The 22,395-nt window shown below is 36.1% G+C and overlaps 1 protein-coding gene across 4 annotated transcripts; it reads right to left on the reverse strand.

The window, feature by feature from the left end:
• Nucleotides 1-7,679: 7,679 nt before the first annotated feature.
• On the reverse strand, nucleotides 7,680-12,665 carry LOC147485123 (uncharacterized). 4 transcript variants are annotated; one of them, XM_086572931.1, is made up of 8 exons: nucleotides 11,865-12,664; nucleotides 11,192-11,499; nucleotides 10,953-11,105; nucleotides 10,122-10,214; nucleotides 9,286-9,344; nucleotides 8,310-8,403; nucleotides 7,963-8,205; nucleotides 7,680-7,842 (listed from the first exon to the last, which is right to left on the reverse strand). In XM_086572931.1, the coding sequence occupies exons 1-7, from the start codon at nucleotides 12,241-12,243 to the stop codon at nucleotides 7,990-7,992; spliced, it is 1,302 nt and encodes a 433-aa protein (XP_086429057.1). In that variant the 5' UTR covers nucleotides 12,244-12,664; the 3' UTR covers nucleotides 7,680-7,842; nucleotides 7,963-7,989. The 4 variants fall into 4 exon arrangements, with proteins under 4 accessions (XP_086429057.1, XP_086429056.1, XP_086429059.1 ...); XM_086572930.1 differs by lacking the exon at nucleotides 7,680-7,842 and having other exon boundaries at nucleotides 7,909-8,205; XM_086572933.1 differs by lacking the exon at nucleotides 7,680-7,842 and having other exon boundaries at nucleotides 7,909-8,205; nucleotides 9,290-9,344; nucleotides 11,865-12,663.
• Nucleotides 12,666-22,395: the final 9,730 nt, after the last annotated feature.

The raw sequence follows: 22,395 nt of genomic DNA on the forward strand, positions 1-22,395 counted from the left end.
AGACCGTCGCAAACAAAAAAATAAAGCTTCAAGCGTGTGTTGAAGTGGCGTCCGAAGTTTTAAGTTAAACAGGCGTTATTTTAAGTGGCGTCCGGCTTTTTATTAACTAATAGCGAGGGGGAATTCTCCACCCTCTCTATTAGCTAATACACTATTACCTACGGTATAGCACCCCCATTGGAGAGAGTTTTTTTATATTTGGGGTGTAAAATTTCCACTCTATACGGTTTACACCCCCCATTGGAGATGCCCTTAGTAAAAATATAATTTTTATATAAGCTTGTATGATAAACATGAAAGTATTAGCTTGATCTGTTAGAAAATTTGTGGCTTTCTCATATGCTTCTTATACTGTTATTGTTATTTTCCAGTGAAACTTAGATTAAAATGGTGGTTTGTTGTATTGCATGGTTTAGTTTATTGCCATACAATTTAGAAACACATGCATGGACTAAAAAATAATTTTTAACTATTCAGTAAGACTATTATTATATTATGAAGTAATAACATCCACTTAACTCTAAATGTAGACATGTGCAATTTGGGGTGTTTTCTTCTGTTGTCTGAGAGTCTGATATGCATGTTGTAAATGTTTGAAATTATATGCATTTGAATGATTTATGATTTATATTTGTATTGCATTAAATTGATTGAATGTAATTGTGAGAAGGGTCCCTTGTTTGAATTGTTTCTCATTAACTGATTTATCCTATATGTTGTTTGTTTGTATGTTTGTCAACAGAAGAAGAATGGTCAATCCTTTGCTAGGTATACATCATAGTGGTAAGTGGGGGAGAATTATCCCTGGGAAGATAAAAGCTAGTCAATACAAGGGTGGTAAGAGAGAATGTACGTGTGAAATATGATACTAAACTATGGAATCAACAAACAATAACAATGTGGAGTAAAAACATAACACAAGATGTAACGTGGTTCGGCCAATAATGCTTACTTCCACAAAAGCAAATTCGTTATAAGATTGGAAAGGATGATTACAATCACTCCTCTCAAGTCTCTCCAACACTTACTAGATCTCTCTTCTTGTATCTCTCTCCTCACAAGTTTATTTCTTTGTAAGGGTTTCCTCTCAATTTTGATGGCTCTCAAAATTGGGTTTTTCTCTCTCTCTTTTTTATCTTGAGTATGAAACTCTAAATTCTTTTATATACTATGCTGAAATTTCAGTGAGCCATGAAATTTCGATTCATCTCGGTTCAACAACAAAAAATCGAAACTTTGATCTTCTTCTCACATGGTGAGGAACACTCAACATTGTTTCCAGACTCTCACACTATCGCCCTAGATCAGGTTGGTGTCTTCCTTATCTTAATTCCTTAAATAACTTAGATGTTCTTCCTTAACTTTTACTTCGCCCACCAAATTTGAATAATCCATTCCTACTTAATTTAGGATAATCTACTCCAATGAAGTTGCGGATCCGAATTTTTTTTGAAAAATAAACAAATTGTTGGGTATTGTGAACTTGAAATCTAATAGTCCCACATGGGAGAAGAGACAAATTCATCATGGGTTAATAAAGTGGGATCTATCACAACTAGTACAAAGGCCTTTTCACATAAAACCCCACACCCATGGCCATGTGTTGGCCCAAGCCCAATGGGTGGTTAAGTTGGGGACAATATTGGTACTACTTAGATCTGTAAAGCTTATGGTAGGTCCCGAGGTCAGGCTGTGTGCCAAACCCTATCAAATGGTATCAGAGCCGATGGTTCGGCTAGGACAAACGGCATAGATCATGTAGAATTTGAAGACGAAGTCATTCAAGGTGGAGCCACCAACGATGGCGCAACTCAGGTGGAGTTGCTTAACGAAGCGTCCCTATACACTATGACACTCTTGGAGGTCGTGGATGCTTAAGAGAGTGTACCCCGAGTAGAATCCAACGACATCAAGTGATCTTCGAGGTGGAGCTTGTCCTCTTGACACCTACAAAGTATGGCATGATATCGTGTAATGGTGATGAACAAGTGAAGATCCTTGGATTTCAGTTCAAGGTGGAGATTGTTAGGTATTATGGACTTGAAATCTAATAATCCCACATGGGAGAAGAGACAAGTTCATCATGGGTTAATAAAGTGTGATCTATCACAACTAGTACCAAGGCCTTTTCACATAAAACCTCACACCTAGGAGTGTAATACGGGGTGGGGCGGGTCAACTGCGGGTCAAATAGTGATGGGTCGGGTCGGTGTGGGTCTAGAGGATACAAATCCAGTGGTCCCCAATAGGGCGGGGCGGGGCGGGTTGAAGTGTTATGTCTTAGTACCATCACCCTACTGTTGGTCGATTCTGAGGGTGGGTTTTGGAAGCGGGTCATCCGGGTCGGGTGGAAATTATCATTTTAACCCAATTTCACAAAAAAAAAACTTTCTAATTCTTCAAGTAATATATTTCCAATTCACAACATAGAGAAAAAAATATAATCAATCAATAAAAAAAAAAAAAAAATGAACTTGAACCCAAAACCATATCTGTAAATTTGAAACTTTTTTCTCGTGATTTACTATTTGTAAATTGATTATTTTTCATAACATGATAAAATGAAGATGGGAGCGAGGATCTATGGTACAAAACAATAAAATATAAACTAAAAGAATTCAAAATGAATACAAGGATGAATGATTCATCTTCTCTAAAATTCGAAAGTTGAATTTGAACTTTTGATATTTGTCCAATGTTTAAACTTGAATATTTGAAATTGATGTTGAACTCATAAGTTTGTGTTCATATCTACCAAATTCATACAAAAGTTAAAAAAAAATATATACAAAATACAAAAATATTAGAGTTAGAGTCTTGAAATTGTGCGGGTCAACGGGGTTGGGTCAACGGCTTTTAACACGGTACAGGTCGGGCGGCTTGACGGGTCGGGTTTGAGCATATAACCTACACCTATACTTTGATGGCGTAAAAGCGATTCTTGGTAGGGGAGGTTTGATTTGATTTCGGTCGCGGGTTTGGGTGGCGGGTGAAGACCAGGTACCCTACCAGATGATGGGTTAACAGTTTTTTTTACACTCCTACTCACACCCATGGCCATGTGTTGGCCCAAGCCCAATGGGTGGTTAAGTTGGGGACAGTATTGGTACTACTTAGATCCGTAAAGCTTATGGGGCGGAGGTCAGGCTATGTGCTAGGCTATATCAAATGGTATCAGAGCATACCTATGGTCCTTTCAAGGAGTTATGTGCACAACAGGGTATTGTTAGACGTTGGATGATAAGAGCCCAAAACTGTAGTTTTAAGTTTTAACCATAGTACAAAATGCCGCGATATATCGTGATATATCGCGATATGTGCCGATTTTCTAGAGAACCGATATCGAAATATTGGCGATTCATTCTTGGTAAGGGTAACTCATCTTACTGTATTAATACAAGCAAAAATCGCGATATTTTGGATAAATTCAATTTGCCAATATACCATGTTTTTTCAATTGAAACGTTTTACTTGAGCAATATGGGATTATCTCTACCACTTCTTCTACTCAACAAATTTCAAAGTACAAATGGGTAGTGCCAAAGCTTTCTCATATGGTGATGGTCAATTCAAATTAATCGATCTACTATGCCTTTGAACTTTGAAGATGAATTGAAAGTAAAATCAAAATTTATGCAGGGTAAAATCAATTACATTGTAGCTATAGTAAAACATAGATCTGAAAATTTTGCAGAGTAAGAGTAGAACAAGATGAAGACAGAAGACTTTGTGCTTACCCATTTGGATGGTGGAAGCCTGGAAGGTCACGTATTCACTAAGAATTGGACTCAAAATTAGGAGCCCACTACATTTTTGGGCCTGGGACCAGCTGTTTTACTCTCTAAAGGGCTAGCCATTATGAGTTTATGACTTGAGCTTATATCTAATTGACATTTTTCGAGATATATCGATATTTATGTCAAATTACCATTATTTCAATAATTCCAAATCTCATCTTACCAACCCTTTAGACATTATATATACCAAAAATATCGGAAATTAGCCCATCCGATATATTGCTCTGGCACGATACTTTGTACTATGGTTTTAACCCCTTAACAATCGTACTTTTAGACCAATTATGTGAATAATAAGTAAGAGTTAATACTGATTACGTGTTTTTATGCATTTCAGGCTTCAAAGTCCATTATGTGCAAAAATGTGTCACTTTAGCGAGATAAAGTAGCAAAGGTCGGTTGCTAAGGAGTTCTGTGATTAAAGGCCAATTTTCAAGAAGACAAAGCCTCTGTAAAGCCCGGTCAAAAGATGAAAAGTCAAAGTCCGCGGAGAAGCTTGATTGCACAAAGTCAGCAGAACTTCCGAAGACCATATCTTTGGACTCAGACCTCGAAATTGGGCCTACCTTACGTCAAAACGACCGGCTCGGAAAGAGCTTTCTAATGGTCTAAGCCTTGACCCAATCAGAGGAGTAGAAGTGGACGAAAAGTTTGTCAAAGCCAACTCCAGCTGAAGAGGCCTTTTTGGACTGAAAGAATTGGGTTTTGAGCTTGATTCTCTAGCCCAAAACATGGCTCCAAGCCCATGCATGATTTTGGATCTGAAACATATAAAAACAAAGAAAAGGTTAGTTCTTAAGTTATCTAGTTTTATTTAGAAAACTAGTTCCTTGTAATGGTAGCTAGGGTTAGATTATAATAATTTAGATCTAGATTTAGTTTTACATTAATTCATTAGTTAATTCTTGTTCAATTTTAGTATTACATTATTTTTATTCATTTGATTAGATTAATAAAATAGTTTATTATTATTCAATTCGTTTTTTGTCATTACATTTATAGATCTAGTTTAAATTCTTGTTAATATCATTTCTTAATTCTTAATTAGATTTCAATTATTGTTTGTTAAATTAGTAAAGTTGGAATCTTGATATTATGTTTAGTTTAGATTCATATGGAAATGATTGCGAAATGATTCTCGGCTAAACCTCCATTAGAGGGGGTTGCGAAGCCTTGATGAAAGCTTGATTTGTGTTAGCGTTGAATAGTCGTAATTCATTTCCACTCTAGAAATGATTAGTCACCATGAGAATGGGTTTAATCGTTCACATGCTAGTTATAATTGGTAGAAATGTCATGTGTAATTAGAGATTAGGAAGAACCAATTGTTCTGCGAAGCGATTCAATTCGGATTGACGATTAAATGGATTAGCAAGTTAAGTTGAGTTAAGGTGGAATCAAATCCCCTAATTCCTTATCATAGAATCAATGTAGTATTTACGTAGTTGAATTATCATTATCTTGTTAGTATAAATTGAATCCAGTAGTATAATCGTAGAATAGAAATTTCACATAACACATTACTCTCACCATTGTTCTTTGTGTTTGTTCAATTGAATTTGTTTAAGTCTTGAGAGTTAAGAGTGGAATGAATCCTGACTCTATATATATTGCATGAATCTATAAGTGAGAGTAGGAAATAAAATATTGATACCGTAAGAATAAGATTAGAGTAATCTAATTGAGTTTTTACGGTTATCACTGGACAGTGAGAGGCACGCCGCAGTAGAATGGGTTAGCAGAAAGAATGAATCGTACGTTGCTTGAAAAAGCTAGATGTTTGCTTTCCAATGCCAATCTTGACAAAGAATTCTGGGCAGATGTAGTGGTCATGGCGTGTTACTTGTATAATAGATCACCAGTTTCGGCAATAAACTGCAAGACACCTTATGAGGTGTGGACAGGGAAACCAGCTGATTATGATACTTTGCGTGTGTTTGGATCAAGTGCTTACTACCATATGAAGGATAGTAAGCTTGATTCTAAAGCTAAGAAAATTATATTCTTGGACTATGCAAAGGGAGGAAAGGGATACGAATCGGGGTGTCTTGAGAACCACAAGTTCCTGGTCAGCAGTGAGGTTACCTTTGATGAGACTTTGATACTATATTTTAGCAGCCCGGAGAAGGTTGGAAATGATTCTATAGAATCTCAAGTGATTGAGTTGGAAGCGTCAGAGGATGCTATAGAGAGTGAGATTCTTAATGAAAGAACTATTCAACAAGAAGTAGAGCTACAACAACCTGAGCAGCAAGTTTTGGCTAGATCAAAGCCAAAGAGAAGTGTGAAACAAGTTACGAAGTATGGACATGATAAACCAGTGAAGCATTATGGTCGATCGGACTTCGGTTGCCCTCATGACCTTTGAATATCGAGGGTGATGAACAAAACGACTTCGAAGAAGTTGTTAGAGATGGTCATTGCAAATATTGGTCGGTGGATATGTATGAAATGGTGGAGGCTCGTGCCAAGTTTTGTACTTGGGAATTTATTTCATTGCGTAAAGGCAAGACGGCTTTGGGTTGTAGAAGGTTCATTATGGAGTTGAGTTCCAACATTGGTTGGAGGTACTCCACAAATGGTGGAGGCTCATGCATTGTTGATTGATGTCTTTCGTAGGCATGGCCCTTCGTTGGCGAGAATGCTCTTTGTGAGCATGACTCTTTGTGCAGATAGATCTTTGTGGGCACGACGTGCTTTTCGTGGGCAAGACTCTTTGTGGGTATGGCTATTTGTGGGCAAGGTCCTTCGGGACAATTGACGGCAAGTTCGAGATGTGGTTTGAATACTAGCGATTCTTGGTGGATATTGGATAGTGTTCGGCTCGGTTTTATGTGTTAAAATCTCACCGAGGTGGAGAATGTTGTTTTGGCTGTTTCGATACTGTTTGTATAAAGAGAAGAGGGCGCGCGCACGCTCAAATATGCCTAACCCAAGGGGTGCATGCCCCCATGCTATGGAAAAGAAGTTAGTTTTTTTTTTTTTTTTTTTTTTTTTTTTTTTTCGCGAAACAACAGTACTAGAAGTCGGTCAAGAAGAGTGTGCATGCTTCGGATATAATACGGCCTAAAGGCGTCTGAGCCCCTAGCCTCTACACACCAGGTTCCGAGATTTTGCCAATAAATCGAGATTTTTTTTCTACACTAAAATTTCGGCCCACTATAAAAAGAAGAGTTAGGGTTTTGACCTAACTAACCCACTTTGTGAGATTGTGAGAGAGATCTTTTTCTAAGTGAGAGAGATTATGAGAGAACTAAACTAAGAAGAAAAGAGAGTGAACATTCTTTGTGAGTGTGAGTGATACATTCTAAGTGAATGTAGAGTGTTCTTCTTTATAATCTTGTATCTAGTACATCTAATCTATCAACGGCTCGCCGGTGGACGTAGGCACATTGCCTAACCACGTAAAATTTGGTCTTGTGTGAATATGTTTTTATTTTCTCTATTTAGTTTATATATCTTGTGTTGATATTGTGTTGATCTTGAATTGTTGATTGGAGAGTTGTTAAATACTTCGTTGGTAGTTGTTGACTTCCGTCGTCACAACACAAATTGTTTAAGCAAATGACTTTTGAGTTGTTGTTATTGCGAGTCTATCTAACTGAGGGTACACGGTTTTGGTATGATTTTTGGGGGTCGTAGATGCTTACCTCATCCTACACTTGGGAAGCAAGTCAGATACTACTGCAGCGAAAATGGTTAGTTAGTTGTTCAAACTTCAAAGTCAGTTCTTCGACAAGCATAACAAATGGTATTCAGTGCCTCAGTGGTTACTTGACTCGAGAATTAAAGCTAATTCTTTTGTTATCTAGCCCCTCCAAAATAATTTCCTATATAATATAACACTAAGACCTATTACTGAGCAGCTTCAGCTGTATAGTATAAGTCAGCAACAGGACGCAATCCATTACCATATAATGTGGCCTACAAGGAAAGAAAATGGCCTCCTCTCAAAGATGTAGAACCGGGTCTGTCACCATATAGTTTCATTATCCTCTCATGTCTAGATATTTGTCGCATGGATGAATTCATCATACCTAACGCAATCAAGTAACTGATATTCTCCAATACTCGAAGTGCTGCAAGGATAATAATATTGTATGAATATACATTTCATAACAAATTAAATTGAGATTACCATATAAGATATACGATTGAGGTTATTGAAATACATATATATACACTGTTGAAACTATATGCCTTTTCGGACAGCTAAGTATAGTACAAAAACAATCGGACAAGCAAGAAACAAAATGTATGGAAGAAGTTGCTGGTATACATTTTCTTCGTCTTCTCCCACTCTTGACAAGTTGTTGGTTTTGTCTTGTACAAATGCTTCAAAATAATTCCCGTAATCTGTGGTATTTACAGAAAGAGAGGAGCTCTTAACCTTCAGTATTTCCATGGCCTGAACGGAAATGAAATAATAGTTTTGATCAACCACTACAACATGTCTATTAACTAAAAAATAGGTTGCAAATGCCAAATAGTGAACTATGGCAAGTGAGTTACTTGGAAGCCAAACATGAACTGCTGTGCTTTCCTTCTCACTGTAACATTTGGGTGAGTCTGGAGCTTCTCATACATAACTCTAGCTTCTTTTTGCCTGTTGACCAGCATAGTATGGGTAATTGTAGTAAAACTAATCATAAAAAAGTGTAATTAAGGAGGGCACGGGACTTCCATGTCATACACTCATACATGTACTGATGTATCCATAGTTCGGGATTTCGGAATTCCGACAAATCCAAAAACCGAAATTCATCAAATTTCGACCCCTATCATATTTGGAATTTCGATAGATTTCAGAATAATCAATATTTCGACTCTATATTCAGAATCCCGATTTTTTTGAAAAACCGAAATATTAGGCGGAATTCCGAGGTTTCGTTCAGAATCACGAACACTAGATGTAACAACCTAAGATGTTGAACTCTCCCATTCATCCATACAAGCTAAGGCATCAGAACAAATGCATGGGTTCTCTACTGTGCTAGTATCCTATCTAATCGAGTGAGCGGAGCGAACGATCTTAGAAGAAGGGGGGGCTATGCGGACAAAAACCAACTTGGTTGGTTTCTGTCTGTCTGTTCTCACATTCTCTCTCATTTTTTCTTCGCCCCCAATACCCTTTCTCCTTTACCCATCTCTCTCTCTCCCCCGCATCACCCAACTCTCTCTCCCCCCCGCAGCTCCGCTCACTCCCCACTGCTGCACTTGTATACTAGTATATTCATCATGGTATGCTTTTAGCTTCAATAATTACAATTACATTAAGGTTCACATTAATACTATAAAACCTTTACTTTATTAACTTTCGGACCCAATTCTTATGATTAACGGTAAAATTATGCAGAAAACCTTTTACTTTGCAGTTTACGAGGAGGAACCATAATCCTTAGTTAATGGAAATTTATCAGCCTTGTTGTTCTATATATTATCAAATATATTATTATCGTAAATTAATAAATAATTTACTGTACTGTACCTACTAAGTGAATCTTGACAAATAGACCATTGTAAAGCGGCCAATCCATGAAGCTCATTCTGCAGAATACATATTAAACTGGAAAGTGAAGAAGTTCGCAAGAAAATACTTTCCGCAATAAGGAAATATCTAACATAATTCAATTTGAAATTTTCATTGTGCATTTTTCTTACTAAGTTACATGGAATTCTCCAGGTGTCTGCTATTGACCTATAACGCCTAGATTGAAGAAAACAAAGAGACACCACGGAAAACTTTAACTTCACAATTCCACTAGATATTTTCTTTCTCGTTTACCATAAGTAAATAATGATTAGCAGTATGCATAAACTGATACCATTTATATTGGAAAATAAAGAGTACAAAAATAATTCTGACAATCTCGCGGCGCCACTTTTAGCTGTTAGAACTTCAACAGTCACTTCTAATGTCTGGAGTCTGGACTATCACTTAATTTGACTATTTTTTATTCCTTGATTATGCCCATCCAGTAATCCTATTAGATTTTCCCTTTTCTTGTCACTTCTTGTGGTTGTAATGGACTAATGGTGGTTTCTCTCTAAACAATGGCATCTCTATTCCTTCATCAATTCAATTTCACAAGATCTGGACACCACTAATATACACGTGGATTCTCTATTTTCAGCGTTTCATGGTTTCCTAGTAATTTTCATTTTTCACTATCATTTCTTGAGAAATCAAATAATAAACATTTGCAAAGATATTAGAGTGTGTGGACAATTTTCCTTACCCGAAGAATTCTAAAGATAGACATTCGTACTATTTGAGCAACTGAAATTAGTTAAAATAAATTGTTATATCTTCAAGGGGGTCACCTGAAAAGCCAACTCTTTCATTACTTTCTCATAAAAGGGCAATGCTTCTTTAAGTTTTCCAATATCCATCAAAGAATCACCATCTTTTAAAGCCTATTCAAGAAAGTACTGAATTAGGAATCTGCAACAAGATCTCATCTAACTTTTCTCTTTCAATGAACTTAAATGGATACATTAAAATTGAAGATCATCAATGGCTTACTATCAGCTTATAAAAAATTAAGATTTATGTTTATGATGCTGAATACAAACTTTTGTGATTACATCCACGAAAGCCAGATTTGGGGACACGTATACTGGTTCCTGAAAGGATATTTCCTGGGTGGCACAGTTACATGTGTGATCATATGATATACCTAATTGCATCCTTACTACCACGTAACAAATACATAGAAATTGAATAAATAAAAGAAATATATTTAGTAGATTAAAATATCTGTAATGTGAAATGCATTCATGAAGTGTCTAGCATTGTATATGCAATACATGTCAATAAGTATCATCAGAATATGAAGTTGAAATATACAGATAGTTGTGGGAAAATATTGAATCAACTCTTGACAAATCTATTTCATTAAAGAATTACAAAGATGAGACAAACCAGACCAAGAGAAAGAAACTCTGAAAAAAATGTACCTCATGTGACAGTTAAGCATTATTTTTTTTAAGGTTTCCAGTGTCCTACTGGTCAAGACTTGGATTCAATTTTTACCTTCACTGGGAAGAAGGAAATTAGGAATAAAAATTCTAAGATTTCTAACTATCATAAAAAAGGTATGCACGTTTCTACTGAAAATGACTTGTCATAATAAATGCCTTTTGAAGATATACCTTCTCACACTCGGCTTTTAGGTTAGCATCTATATTCATGCCCATTTTCTTCTTGTAGGCTGCAATTAGTTGTTTAGTATGCACATCTTTAGCAGTTTTATCTTCTGCAGTTTCAAGCACGTCCCCAGGGCGTATAGTTCTTCCACCACCAAACTGCCAACATAGAAACAAATTTCAGTCAGAATAATACACATAAATACAGACACAAACCAAAGAATATGAAAAAATTGTTACAATACCGTCTTAGAAATGTTGTTAGGCCTTGGAAAGACTCCCCATGTAGAAACCTTCGGCTTGTAAAGATCCGGATCATCTTCCTTTTTTAGCTCTTTCGGAGTAGCAGACCCAAACTTGCTTGTGTCTCCAAGAATCACCTCCACCTTAGACAAAACCTCTTCTGAAAAATTATTCTCCATTGGGACCAACCCTGCTGGAAGTCCTCTACTCTGCTTCTTATCCGAAAAACCGAGACCCACAAAATCAATGCTAGAAACTTTCCTGTCTATAATTCCATCCCGTGGAATCTTCGGAATCTTCTTCTCTAAACCTAAATTGTACATCATATAAAAACATCAATCCAATGCTACAACCAAAAATTTCCAAATTCTATGTATACATATTGATATGAATAACTATACTAAACCTCTACTGCACTAACAAACGGCGCAAGTTTAGAATCTTAACATCACATTATGGTTTGAATAAACTGCACTATAAAAGTGTAACTCCACATTACCAACCAAAAGGAAATAGACCCAAACTCTTGTGGGAGTTCTAATACCATATGCTACCAATCATTACACATAAAATCTGAGGCATTGCGCCATTGCCCAATAAACATATTATGAACCTGATCCTTTATAACAACTAAAAAAAAAAGGAATTTAATTTCACAAGAAAACAAACATGTACCTTGCTTCTTTTCTTCAACAACTTTGCTGCTACCCTCAGTTCCAGCATCTCCTTTGTTCTTTTTATACTTTTGAGCCTTCTCCATTGCAAGTTTCAAAGCAAGAGGCATTTCCTTCTTCCCACCTCCAACATCTTTAGAAATGGAACTACTGTTCTCAGTTTCAATATTGAGAGATTTTGAAAAGGGGCTAGAGTTTTTATCTTGTGTAAATGGAAGAGAAGAGTCAGAGTCAGAGTCAGAGTTGGTTGTTGAGGCTGAAAGTTTGAAAGGCTTGAAAGAGTGTGTTTTGAAGATGAAAAGATTGGTTCTTGAAGATTCCCCAGTAATGGTTTTTAGAGAAAGAGTGAAGAAACAGGAAGGTTGTGAGGTGGAAGACATGTTTAATAGTTCCAGAAAGATTTTTTAGGTGAAACTGTTTTTTCAGTTGAATAATAACAAACTCGTACGAAATATCATTCTACGCCACTTGATATTCCAAACTTTACCGACATTTAGTATAGCTGCTAGCAGCTAAGAGAGAAGGTGACGCTCTTATTAATGTACATATATATGGTCGAGGACATACTTCGAGCAGCTGTATGTAATTGCTTTCTTCATCTCTCCTGAGTTTTGATGAAATGTTTTTGCAACATAGCCACATGATGTTTTGGGTGTGTGTGTATGTGGATGCAGATTCCTCCAAGTCGTGTAACACACAACAATCTTATTAATGCTTGCGGATCTAGAGGGAATTGGGGAGAAGCTTTGAAAGTGTGCAAGAAAATAACGGAAAGGAAAATGGAGTTGGGCCTGATTTGGTGACTCCAAAAATACGCACAACGAAAGGAAAAATTAAATGAAATAGAAATATTAAAAAACACAAAAAGGGACCATGGAGGTCTCATTCATAATCTGTGTGATGCCATGAAAAGAGTTAAATAGTAACAGACAAAGTTAAGCCACAATTAATTACATAGAAAATTGCAGCAACATTCTTTTCTAAAAAACAATACATTCATGTCACATATATAGATAACTCGCAGTACCAAACTTTCAAACAATAATACATTATTGATTATTCAACACAGAAAACAACAACACTGATTTACAATGATTTACAATGAGACAAACGGAAGGATCTTCATCACAATTGAAATTGTCCCAAAGACCTTTTCCATTTTCCAAGCGTCTCTATTCCCTGCAAAGATTAAGAAGCTTAATAAGTGTTTAGAACTTGGTGACCATCAGCTAATGGAAAAGTATAACTCTCAAAAGGGGCTACCTATAGAAAATTTCCCATACATACGAGAAGAAATTATGTTCATCTAACAAATTACTCATTTTGTTTTGCTTTTAACTTAGAACCATTTATTTCAGCTTTGAGTGTGTCATATACTATATCGTAAGCAATACACTATAATATGAAACAGACCCAACTAAATACCGAGTAAATCTTGTGTCCTCCTATGGCTAGTTCATTATTCATTATCTTTGACATATACTGCTTTAAAGCCCATGGGATGCAAGACTTCTTCATAATTGCAAAATGATGGAACGTGTTAATAAAAGCTACACAGATCCCTAAATTTATAACAAAACTTGACTGTAGAGAGTTACTCATGCAAAGAAACTTTATACGACGGCCCACCCATGCGATCGTCAACCCGACATCCGAAAAAGCTTTTGGATTGAACTAAAATTTTCCCAAAAAAAAAAACGCGTTAGAAAATTATTTACCGGAAATGCGTGTAATGAGTTCTCCATCTGGTTTCAAGAGATCATGGACTCTACTTGCCCAGGCTTATCTCATAGAGGGTTCAATTGCACAGAAGAATCTGCAGTTCCGTACCATGTCAGCATCAGGATAAGGAGAGGGAGAAAGAATAGACATGCTAATAAGCAATACCTTCTAAGTAGAATTTACATGGGTTCGGACTAGGAAATTTTTAAAAGAAATCATATTAATAATAATAATAGTAATCACTTTGTAGGCGGAAAAGTGAAAAACTACCATATTTACATTGAAAACTTACGTATAATCGGAAATGAGACCAAACAAACCAGTTGGGTTCCAAGTGAAGAAGTCCTCCTTTACATGTCATGGTTTGTCTTAGTTTGTTTGATGATACTCCTTTGTCTTCTACTCTTTAGTTTGTTTCCTCGGTTAGGTGAAATGTATTAAAATAAAAAGAAAGCACATAATTGTGTGGCGGCGTCTATAAGGATTAAATATATAGAGCATAAAAGTATTTGCATGTTTGCAAATTACGAAAATATTAAACGTTGGTTAGGGTTGGTCGGTTTGGATGCTATAAACATAATCCAAAATAAATAGAGAAGCAAAAATATAAATCATGAGACCAGTAAGAAATAAGTACCATGTGGATTAATGGACCAATGCAATAGAAACTGCAAGAATACCTGGAAGCCAGGAGGTGGTTGAAGGTTCAACCTATCTATTGCAGGAATCGAATATTTAATTTTTTTTGTTTGAAGGATCCTGAGATGGGTCCATTGGTCGTTTTCCCTTGTCCACCATCAGGTTCAATCCTTCATAGAAATTGTACGCTCAAAATTTAAAATGGAGAAAAGAAAAGGAATGGTAATTAGCTATAAGAAACATTGATTTTTTATAGTTAAGAGTGCAATCCTTAGAAGATGCGATAAGATGCCACGAGAAAAGAATACATGTCCAAAGAAGGATACATGTCTACGTAACATAGCTATAATTACATTATGTGAAAGCTAGAATGAGGATAATTATTCATACTAGCATAGTGCACGCCCTCTGGGCGTCAAATTGAATCGGGGGGATGATGCATTTTTTTTAATGTTGACTCACTTGTAAATATACTCAGTAGTAAATATTTGTCTTTCGCTTGCAATGTAGGCCTTCTCAGCCTCAACTTATCCCTTATTGATGGAATTTCACTTTACTTGAGCCAAAAAATAAAATCATATTCACAGAAAAACAAAAGTACATTATCAACTACAATGCTTTTTCTGTTTCCAAAATTGCATTGGTAGCAATCATATTCACAGAGATATACTGAATTGGACCATTCAAAGTTATCACTGCATCCAAAATAATTCCCGTGATGAACCCTTAAACAAAAAAAAACGTACATAGATATTTGCAAGAAATGATCACGTATCAGTGACTGCAAGTTTTCTACTTTTTCCATAGCTGCTGTATGTACCAGTGTACTTGTACCCCTACGAACGATCATCATTGGGTACTACTATAAGAGCCACCCACTAATGAGGCGTGCTTGCTTGCCCACTACCATGGCAGTCCCGCTTGCCTACTAGTGAGGCGTACTTGCTTGCCCGCTACTGTGACATCATTTGCCTACTAGTGAGGCGGGCTTTGCTTGCCATTCATTGTGGCAATCCCGCTTTGCCTACTAGTGTGGCATTCGGGCATGCCCTATTGGAGCAATGACACCGCCCACTAATATGGCACCCAAGTTATATATAGCAGTGTCGGAGATATGTCAAGGATTTTTTTTCCATATGAAGCTTTTGAAAAGATTTCATACAAAGAGAGAAATATCTCATCAAATAAGGAAAGGGTATTTTAATCAATAAGATTCCTATAAATACCCAACAATCATTTCAAACAAAAAACTACGCACATGGAGACTTGATTCTGGAAAACACTCTGGATACGTAGGCAACCACCTGGTTTAGTCTCTCCTCTGCCACAATCAATACCCCTTACAACTTCATTAATGTGTTTAGGTGAATCATTACCCAAAGCGGTGCCCTCTGAGTGTGCTTGTAAAACGTATGCGATTCAACTTGCCTATATACCCAGGACCATAGCTTCCTACACTTCAACTAAGATTGTACGTGTGTTGTTTGTGAGCCCTTCCACTTCCAAATACAGAGTCGTACTAAAAGGGATTGCTGGAAAATTGCTCACATATTGTCTACTGAATCAACCTGACGTTAAAAATAAAATAAAGAAGCAATAATAATTTTTAAAAAAGGCTAAAAGAAAACTGGAGAGATGTAATCACACCACCGCATCACACAATGGAAAGATAGGTTCTCACATGAGGAGGCATCCTTGATTGTTATTATACATCAGGAGAACGTGTGCTTTTGTAAATCAATATGTTTTTTCACCAGCAGTCCTTTAAAGCATGCTACAGTAGCATCAATTCAAGGTGGCTGCTTAAGTTGACATAGTTCCATACATGAAAGCAAAAACAACAATATGAAAATTAAATACGATACCAACGGGACCTCAACAGTATAACGTCAGTACAACGTATGTAAAAGGTGTTATTTGATGAAGCAAGAGCGCGCAAAAGATCCTCTCAAAGTGGAGATCATGGAGTCCTAACAAACACTCATTTCTAGCCTTCTAGGTGTAAACAGAAATGTCGAACCAACCAATAAGCCCTGACATCCTATTGCAATGGTTCGGTCACTTTCTGCAAGGGAAAAACAAATCGGTAATCGTATCGTTTAGATATCATGCCAATTATTACATTTTCTATCACCACCAAAATATCACATACAACCGATACCGAAACAGAGTAGAAATAGAACGTATATACTTTCATGCTCACTAGAGGAACAACAAAAGCACAGGTATTTTTCATATAAGATAGGGAAAATAGAGTTCCTAGAAGAAATGTTCAAATGATTTGCTTAATAGTTTCTGACATATATTAACAGCTAATGGGCGTCTATCAAGTCTGAGAAATCTAAAATAAGGTCAAAGTATAACCTAACCAAGGACAAAGTATAACCTACCCATCACTATGAAAGGTTTTAATTATCACTTTAGTTGAAACAAAAATTTTGTTTATGTACGTTTACATATAAATAGGTAAGTTAAATTTCTGAGACAGTATTTTTTTTTCAATATTTGTAGGGTTAGGCATAATTTCAGAAAGAGGTTCGATAATTTCAATATAACCGGTTATGTGTTTATGATGCATGGTGCACCGGTTAGTTGGAGGTCTATGTTACAGGCTACAGTTGCTCTATCTACTACTGAGGCAGAGTATATGGCAGTGGCAGAGATAGTGAAAGAGGCATTATGGCTTCGAGGTCTTCTAGATGATATGGGTATTGAGCAGAACAGTGTTGCTTTGTATTGTGATAGTCAGAGTGCTATTCATTTGGCGAAGAACCAAGTTCATCATGCTCGGACCAAGCATATTAATGTCCGTTATCACTTTATACGGGATGTCGTTGAGGATGGTGATGTAGCACTTGAGAAAGTGGACACCCATGACAATCCTGCTGATATGCTGATGAAAGTTGTCACCGGAACACTGTTTGGACTTGCTCCAAATCCTACATGTTTGAAAGAGCCCTGTGTGGGCATAGCCGCGCTTGAAAGATTATTCATGAGTCTTCCTTACCTTTGGATGTGTTCCCTCTTTGGATGTGTTCGGCTTGGTTTTATGTGTTAAAACCTCATCGAGGTGGAGAATGTAGAGAAAACGGGATTTTTTTTTCTCTTCCACGTTTAGGGCGCACCTGCACTCAGAGTAGGCGCGACCTGCGCTCAACATTCCAGTGTTTTAGCGCACTGCCTCCGAGTAAGCGCGACTGCGCTCGGCATTCCGGTGTTTTAGGGCGACTGCGCTCAGCCAGAGTAAGCACTGCTAAGTCCAAGTCTTTTTTCGTGGACCTCGCTACAGTAACATCGAAATTTGTTTTTTGGTATAAAAACAAAATCAAGGTTTTGGAAAACCTAACTTTTTCCAAAACCAAGAAAGAGAGAGATTACAAGAGAGCAATTCTTTATGAGTTGAGTGTTCATTCTTTGTGAGTGAATTGAGAGACTTATAATCTGTTACTCCGGACATCTAGTAAAGCTTGGAACTCGCAGTGTGGACGTAGGCAAATTGTCGAACCACGATATATCTCGTCTTGTGGTTTGTTCTTCTTTTACATTAATTGTTTTACTTTATATGCTTGTTATTTGATATTGAGAAGTGTTGGAAGATTGTTTGAAGGGTGTTGAAGTCTTGTCTATTGAGAAGGATCGATCCTTGTGTTGGATTGATCCGTTAGTTGTGGGTAACGTTGTTTCCGCAGTTTATTATTCCCAACAATTATCATTTATAATTATACTAGCATTACTCATGTCAAAACATACAATACATGCAGAGAGTCATTTTCGCACGTCAAGGCAAATCAAGCACTTAAATATCAATAAATGTAAAACGGACTTATAATCAAACAAATACAATTTACATAACCACACTCATATACACAAATAAAGTAAACAAATAGTTCATTAGCCCAAATTTAAGTCCACACACACTAATGTCGAAAACAGATCCACATATACTAAAGTCTATATTCATATACAACTTCTATCTCACACATATATATTTATGTAGTCTCAAAATAACAATAATTTCTAACACAATCACATAGTTATCACACAAACTAATATATATATATATATATATATATATATATATATATATATATATATATATATATATATATATATATATATATATATATTATAGATATAGTGTAGTGTAGTGGCTGCACTTTGCTCAAAGCTGCCTACGTATCCAAATCTTTTAAGATTGGAATCAAGTCTTCGTAGTTCTTACCAGCCACATAGTCAATGTATAGTTTTTCCTACATTCATCCAAATGACATGTAACTTAAATATTTAGAAACTAAGGTATGTAGACATACTTTTTCATGTAGAACTCGAAGTCCCAACCTCAGCCCATCTAGAAGATAACTTAAGTTGAAAACGGTAAAAATCCTAATTTTTCAGCAAACTAGATTTCTGACGGACTATCTTCTGAATGGCACAACTCATTCCACAGGTATCCAAACGCTACAAGGCTTTTTGCTTTGAAAAGAAGACTCAGAAATTACTCTTTCATGTTTTACAAAAATACTAACTCTCACTATAACTATATGAAAACTGGACCCGAACACGGTCTTTGAAGCGGAATTCGACGACTTGTTTTTTCATCAACCAAACTTCCCGACATCATAGTTGTCTCTACAGACCTCGGAATACATCGAGTCTAATTGGGTTGGAAAGAATACTAAAAAAATCACTCTTTTATGTTTTGGAGAGTTTGAATCGGAACCTAACTATGTGAAAAAAGTGGTTCAAAACAGTACACATTCGGATTTCTGCAGTCGAGAAAAATTTTGACGTATTAACTTCCGAACACCGTAACCATATCCACAAACCTCGAATGCAACAAGGTCAATCGGGTTGAAAAGAAGACTTCCAGACCTTACTTTTTAGTGTTTTCTAAAAACTAGTTCGCACTCTAACTAAACCAAAATTGAGCTCAAGTCAGACCAGCTAACCTTTCTTAAAATTTCAGCAAATCTATTCTTACCTTCAATAATTGTTTTCACATCAGCTATAGCTATACCGAACTTTTACATACTCATAAGAATCAAAGATTCAAATATATATTAAGGGCTTCCAAATAATCAATGCCCTACTGCAGGACCAACCAACGACAATTACAAAGCAAACCCATATATACGCGGAGTATAGAGAGAATCAATGTCGGACTGTATAAAACTATACTCACATGTAATTAATTCCTTGGATCTATCTGGACACACTTTTTCTTGGATTTTATAACTGTTTTGTACTTTTGTAGAATCTATATTATGACAGTCCATTTATGTCAGAGAGCATTTAAACTATGGTTAACTAGTATTACCCCACTAGATGAGCCAATTAGGATTTCCCCCACTAGATGAAATTAGGGTCTCCCCTAAATACACACACAAAAAAAGTCAAAGTGGGTTGACCGAAATTTTTTTGTGTGTATTTAGGGGGGAGACCCTAATTTCCCATCTAGGGGGGGGGGGGGTAATACTAGTTAACCCTTTAAACTATAACCAAAAATAGTGGCTCCATGAAGAAGGAATTGAATTGCTTGATAAAACTTTCAAGTCTGTAAACACATAACTAGAATAAACAATTATTGTCAATCAACTATATATATAAAGTTAGTCTACTCACTCGTGATACACTCCTGTTACCAGCAAATCCCCCAGCAAAAAACATCCATTTCTTCTTTGAGTAAAACTCTTTCTCTCTCCACTCAAGCACTCTCCCCCAGTAAACACTCCTTTTCCTTTTTCTCTCTCAGACGTTTCTTTTTTTTTTTTTTTTTTTTTTTTTTTTTCCTTTTTTTTCAAAACCAGAAAAACCAACAAAAAGAAGAGTTCGGTTGTAACCAAACCCCTCTAACTCTCCCGTTTTTATCTTATCTTATTTTATCTTTATCCTTTTCTTTTCTTTTTAATATTATTATATTTTTTTTAAAACCCTAATAAATAGGGAAAACAAAGAAAATAAACGGGGTGTTATAGAAGATGTCGTTGTAGATAACATTTTTAGTGTAAGTTCCAAAGAGACCCCGTAATGTTCCTTTCTTCACTAAAACTTTAGTCGAAGATTGTGACACTCCTCTTGATAAAGCAACATAGAGTTGGCCGTGGGAGAAAACATGATCGGATAAATATACTCTAACATTTGGTATTGTTTGACCTTGTGATTTGTTTATTATAAAAGCAAAGCTTAGCTTTATAGGAAATTGTTTCCTAGTCAACTCAAAAGGTAGCCTTGCATCTTGAGAAGGGTGCTTGTGGAATTGGGGCAAGAAAACTCTAGCACCAGCAAAATTTCCAGTAACAATTTCTGCATCAATTACATGTGTGTCGAACCCTCTACGTATTAGTCGTGTTCCATTAGATAGGCCATTCTTACAATCTAAATTTCTTATAAATTTACAAAACCAGCACAAACAACATAAATTTAAAAATTAATAAATAAAAAAAAAAATAGTCTACACTTGAATAAAAGACACAAATAAGTTAAACATACCTCCAAGCACCTGAGGCTCATAAGCAAAAAGAATCAAATATATAGTTGTTGATGCTCCAAACAATTAAAATAACATCATCATATTTGGTCAGGCACTAAAGTAATATTTAAATTAAAAGAAGTTGCGGAATGTAGTTATAGTTTATCTTGAAGTGCATGCTGACAAATTTGTTATCCAAATTATTCAAATTCGATGCATGAAAAGCTGGTAAATACGAAAGTGTATTTCATTTGATTGAAGAGAGGAGGAGCATAATCAAAAGTAGATCCAAAATATCCCAATAGACACTTTTTATTCAAATAATACCGGTTTCGAGAAAGAATAAGATGTTCAAGAGTGAAACCATCTCACCTAAATTTCAACTGGACGAAGATAAACTTATCTTTATAGCGATGCACACAACTTGAAAGATCGACAGAGTGCGTTTGAACCGTATTGATTTGCAAACAACAAAAGACAACATGTTGAAAAACTTGTGGAAACGTACAAAAGGCTACATACCCCTCGCAAAAATAGTGAAGTGAAAGATGGGAGAGGAGGATGATAAATGAAGGGGATGAGAATGGATGGTGGTACTTTAATTTATTTATTTATTTTGTTTTGTTATACGGTTCCCTTACTGTCGAACCATTTAAGGCGCATATCTATTAACCATCTAATAAAAATGAAAACAATATCTTAAACAACTGAAAAGAAGCCAATTTACTAACCCTTCATTGAGCCCAGTTGAACTCCTGATATAGATATGGCATTAGGACATCCTCAAGAAACGGGATCCTCCATGACAACGAAAGAATGTAAATCCTAGAAGACAAAAAGTCAACTTTCAAAATGTTCAAAGCACATAAATAACAACTTTTGATTAGAATGATGTCACGCAAATGTCACATATTACAACATAAACTTAAGGATTCAGTGAACTGTCTCTTAGATTCTCAGTTATATAGATTGTCCTAAATCCTATCCCCAGATCTTCTTGGTGTCCTCGTTTCATTGAACAGTGCAGATAGACATTATCTCCAAGCCAGCAACTGCATAGTAATTCATCAACTCCAATTTATTAACTTGGACCAAACAATAGTTCTAAGGAAGCATCATTCCTAAAACTATAAATTGATGACCATGAATAAAGCAATAACAATAGTCGTGTGCTTGGAAGTACCATTGAATTTATCCTTGGTTGCACCGTTGTACACTATCATTGACAATATATGAAATCAAACCCTAGTCAACCCCCACACGCTCATTTTTATCCTTGATCATTATTAGGCCACATAATATAAGCGTAAGTCTATATATAAATAAAGCTAAGAACATGAAACCCCAGTCAACCCTCAAGACACGCATAGCTTTAAAACATGAAAGATACAACACTTATACTTGACAACAATCATCAATATAGAAATAATGTATTTTCTTTCTATTGATTATAGAAATTCTAAAAAGAACATACAATTAAAAATTGCTTACCTGCAATTGGCTATTGGATGAGAGGATAGAAAACTAGCAAAAGTAATTATGGAGGTTGATTGACCACGGGAGTTTCTGATTTTCGTTTTGAGCGGGCATCCCTTCTTTTGCTTCAACTGTCTGGTGCAGTCCATTACTCCATCGTCTAGGGTTTAGGTTATCTAAAAATGAGCAGGCATACAATTCGCATCCCGTATCAAGCACTCCACAT

This window comes from Coptis chinensis, chromosome 7, assembly GCF_015680905.1.
Source record: "Coptis chinensis isolate HL-2020 chromosome 7, ASM1568090v1, whole genome shotgun sequence".
NCBI lineage: Eukaryota > Viridiplantae > Streptophyta > Magnoliopsida > Ranunculales > Ranunculaceae > Coptis > Coptis chinensis.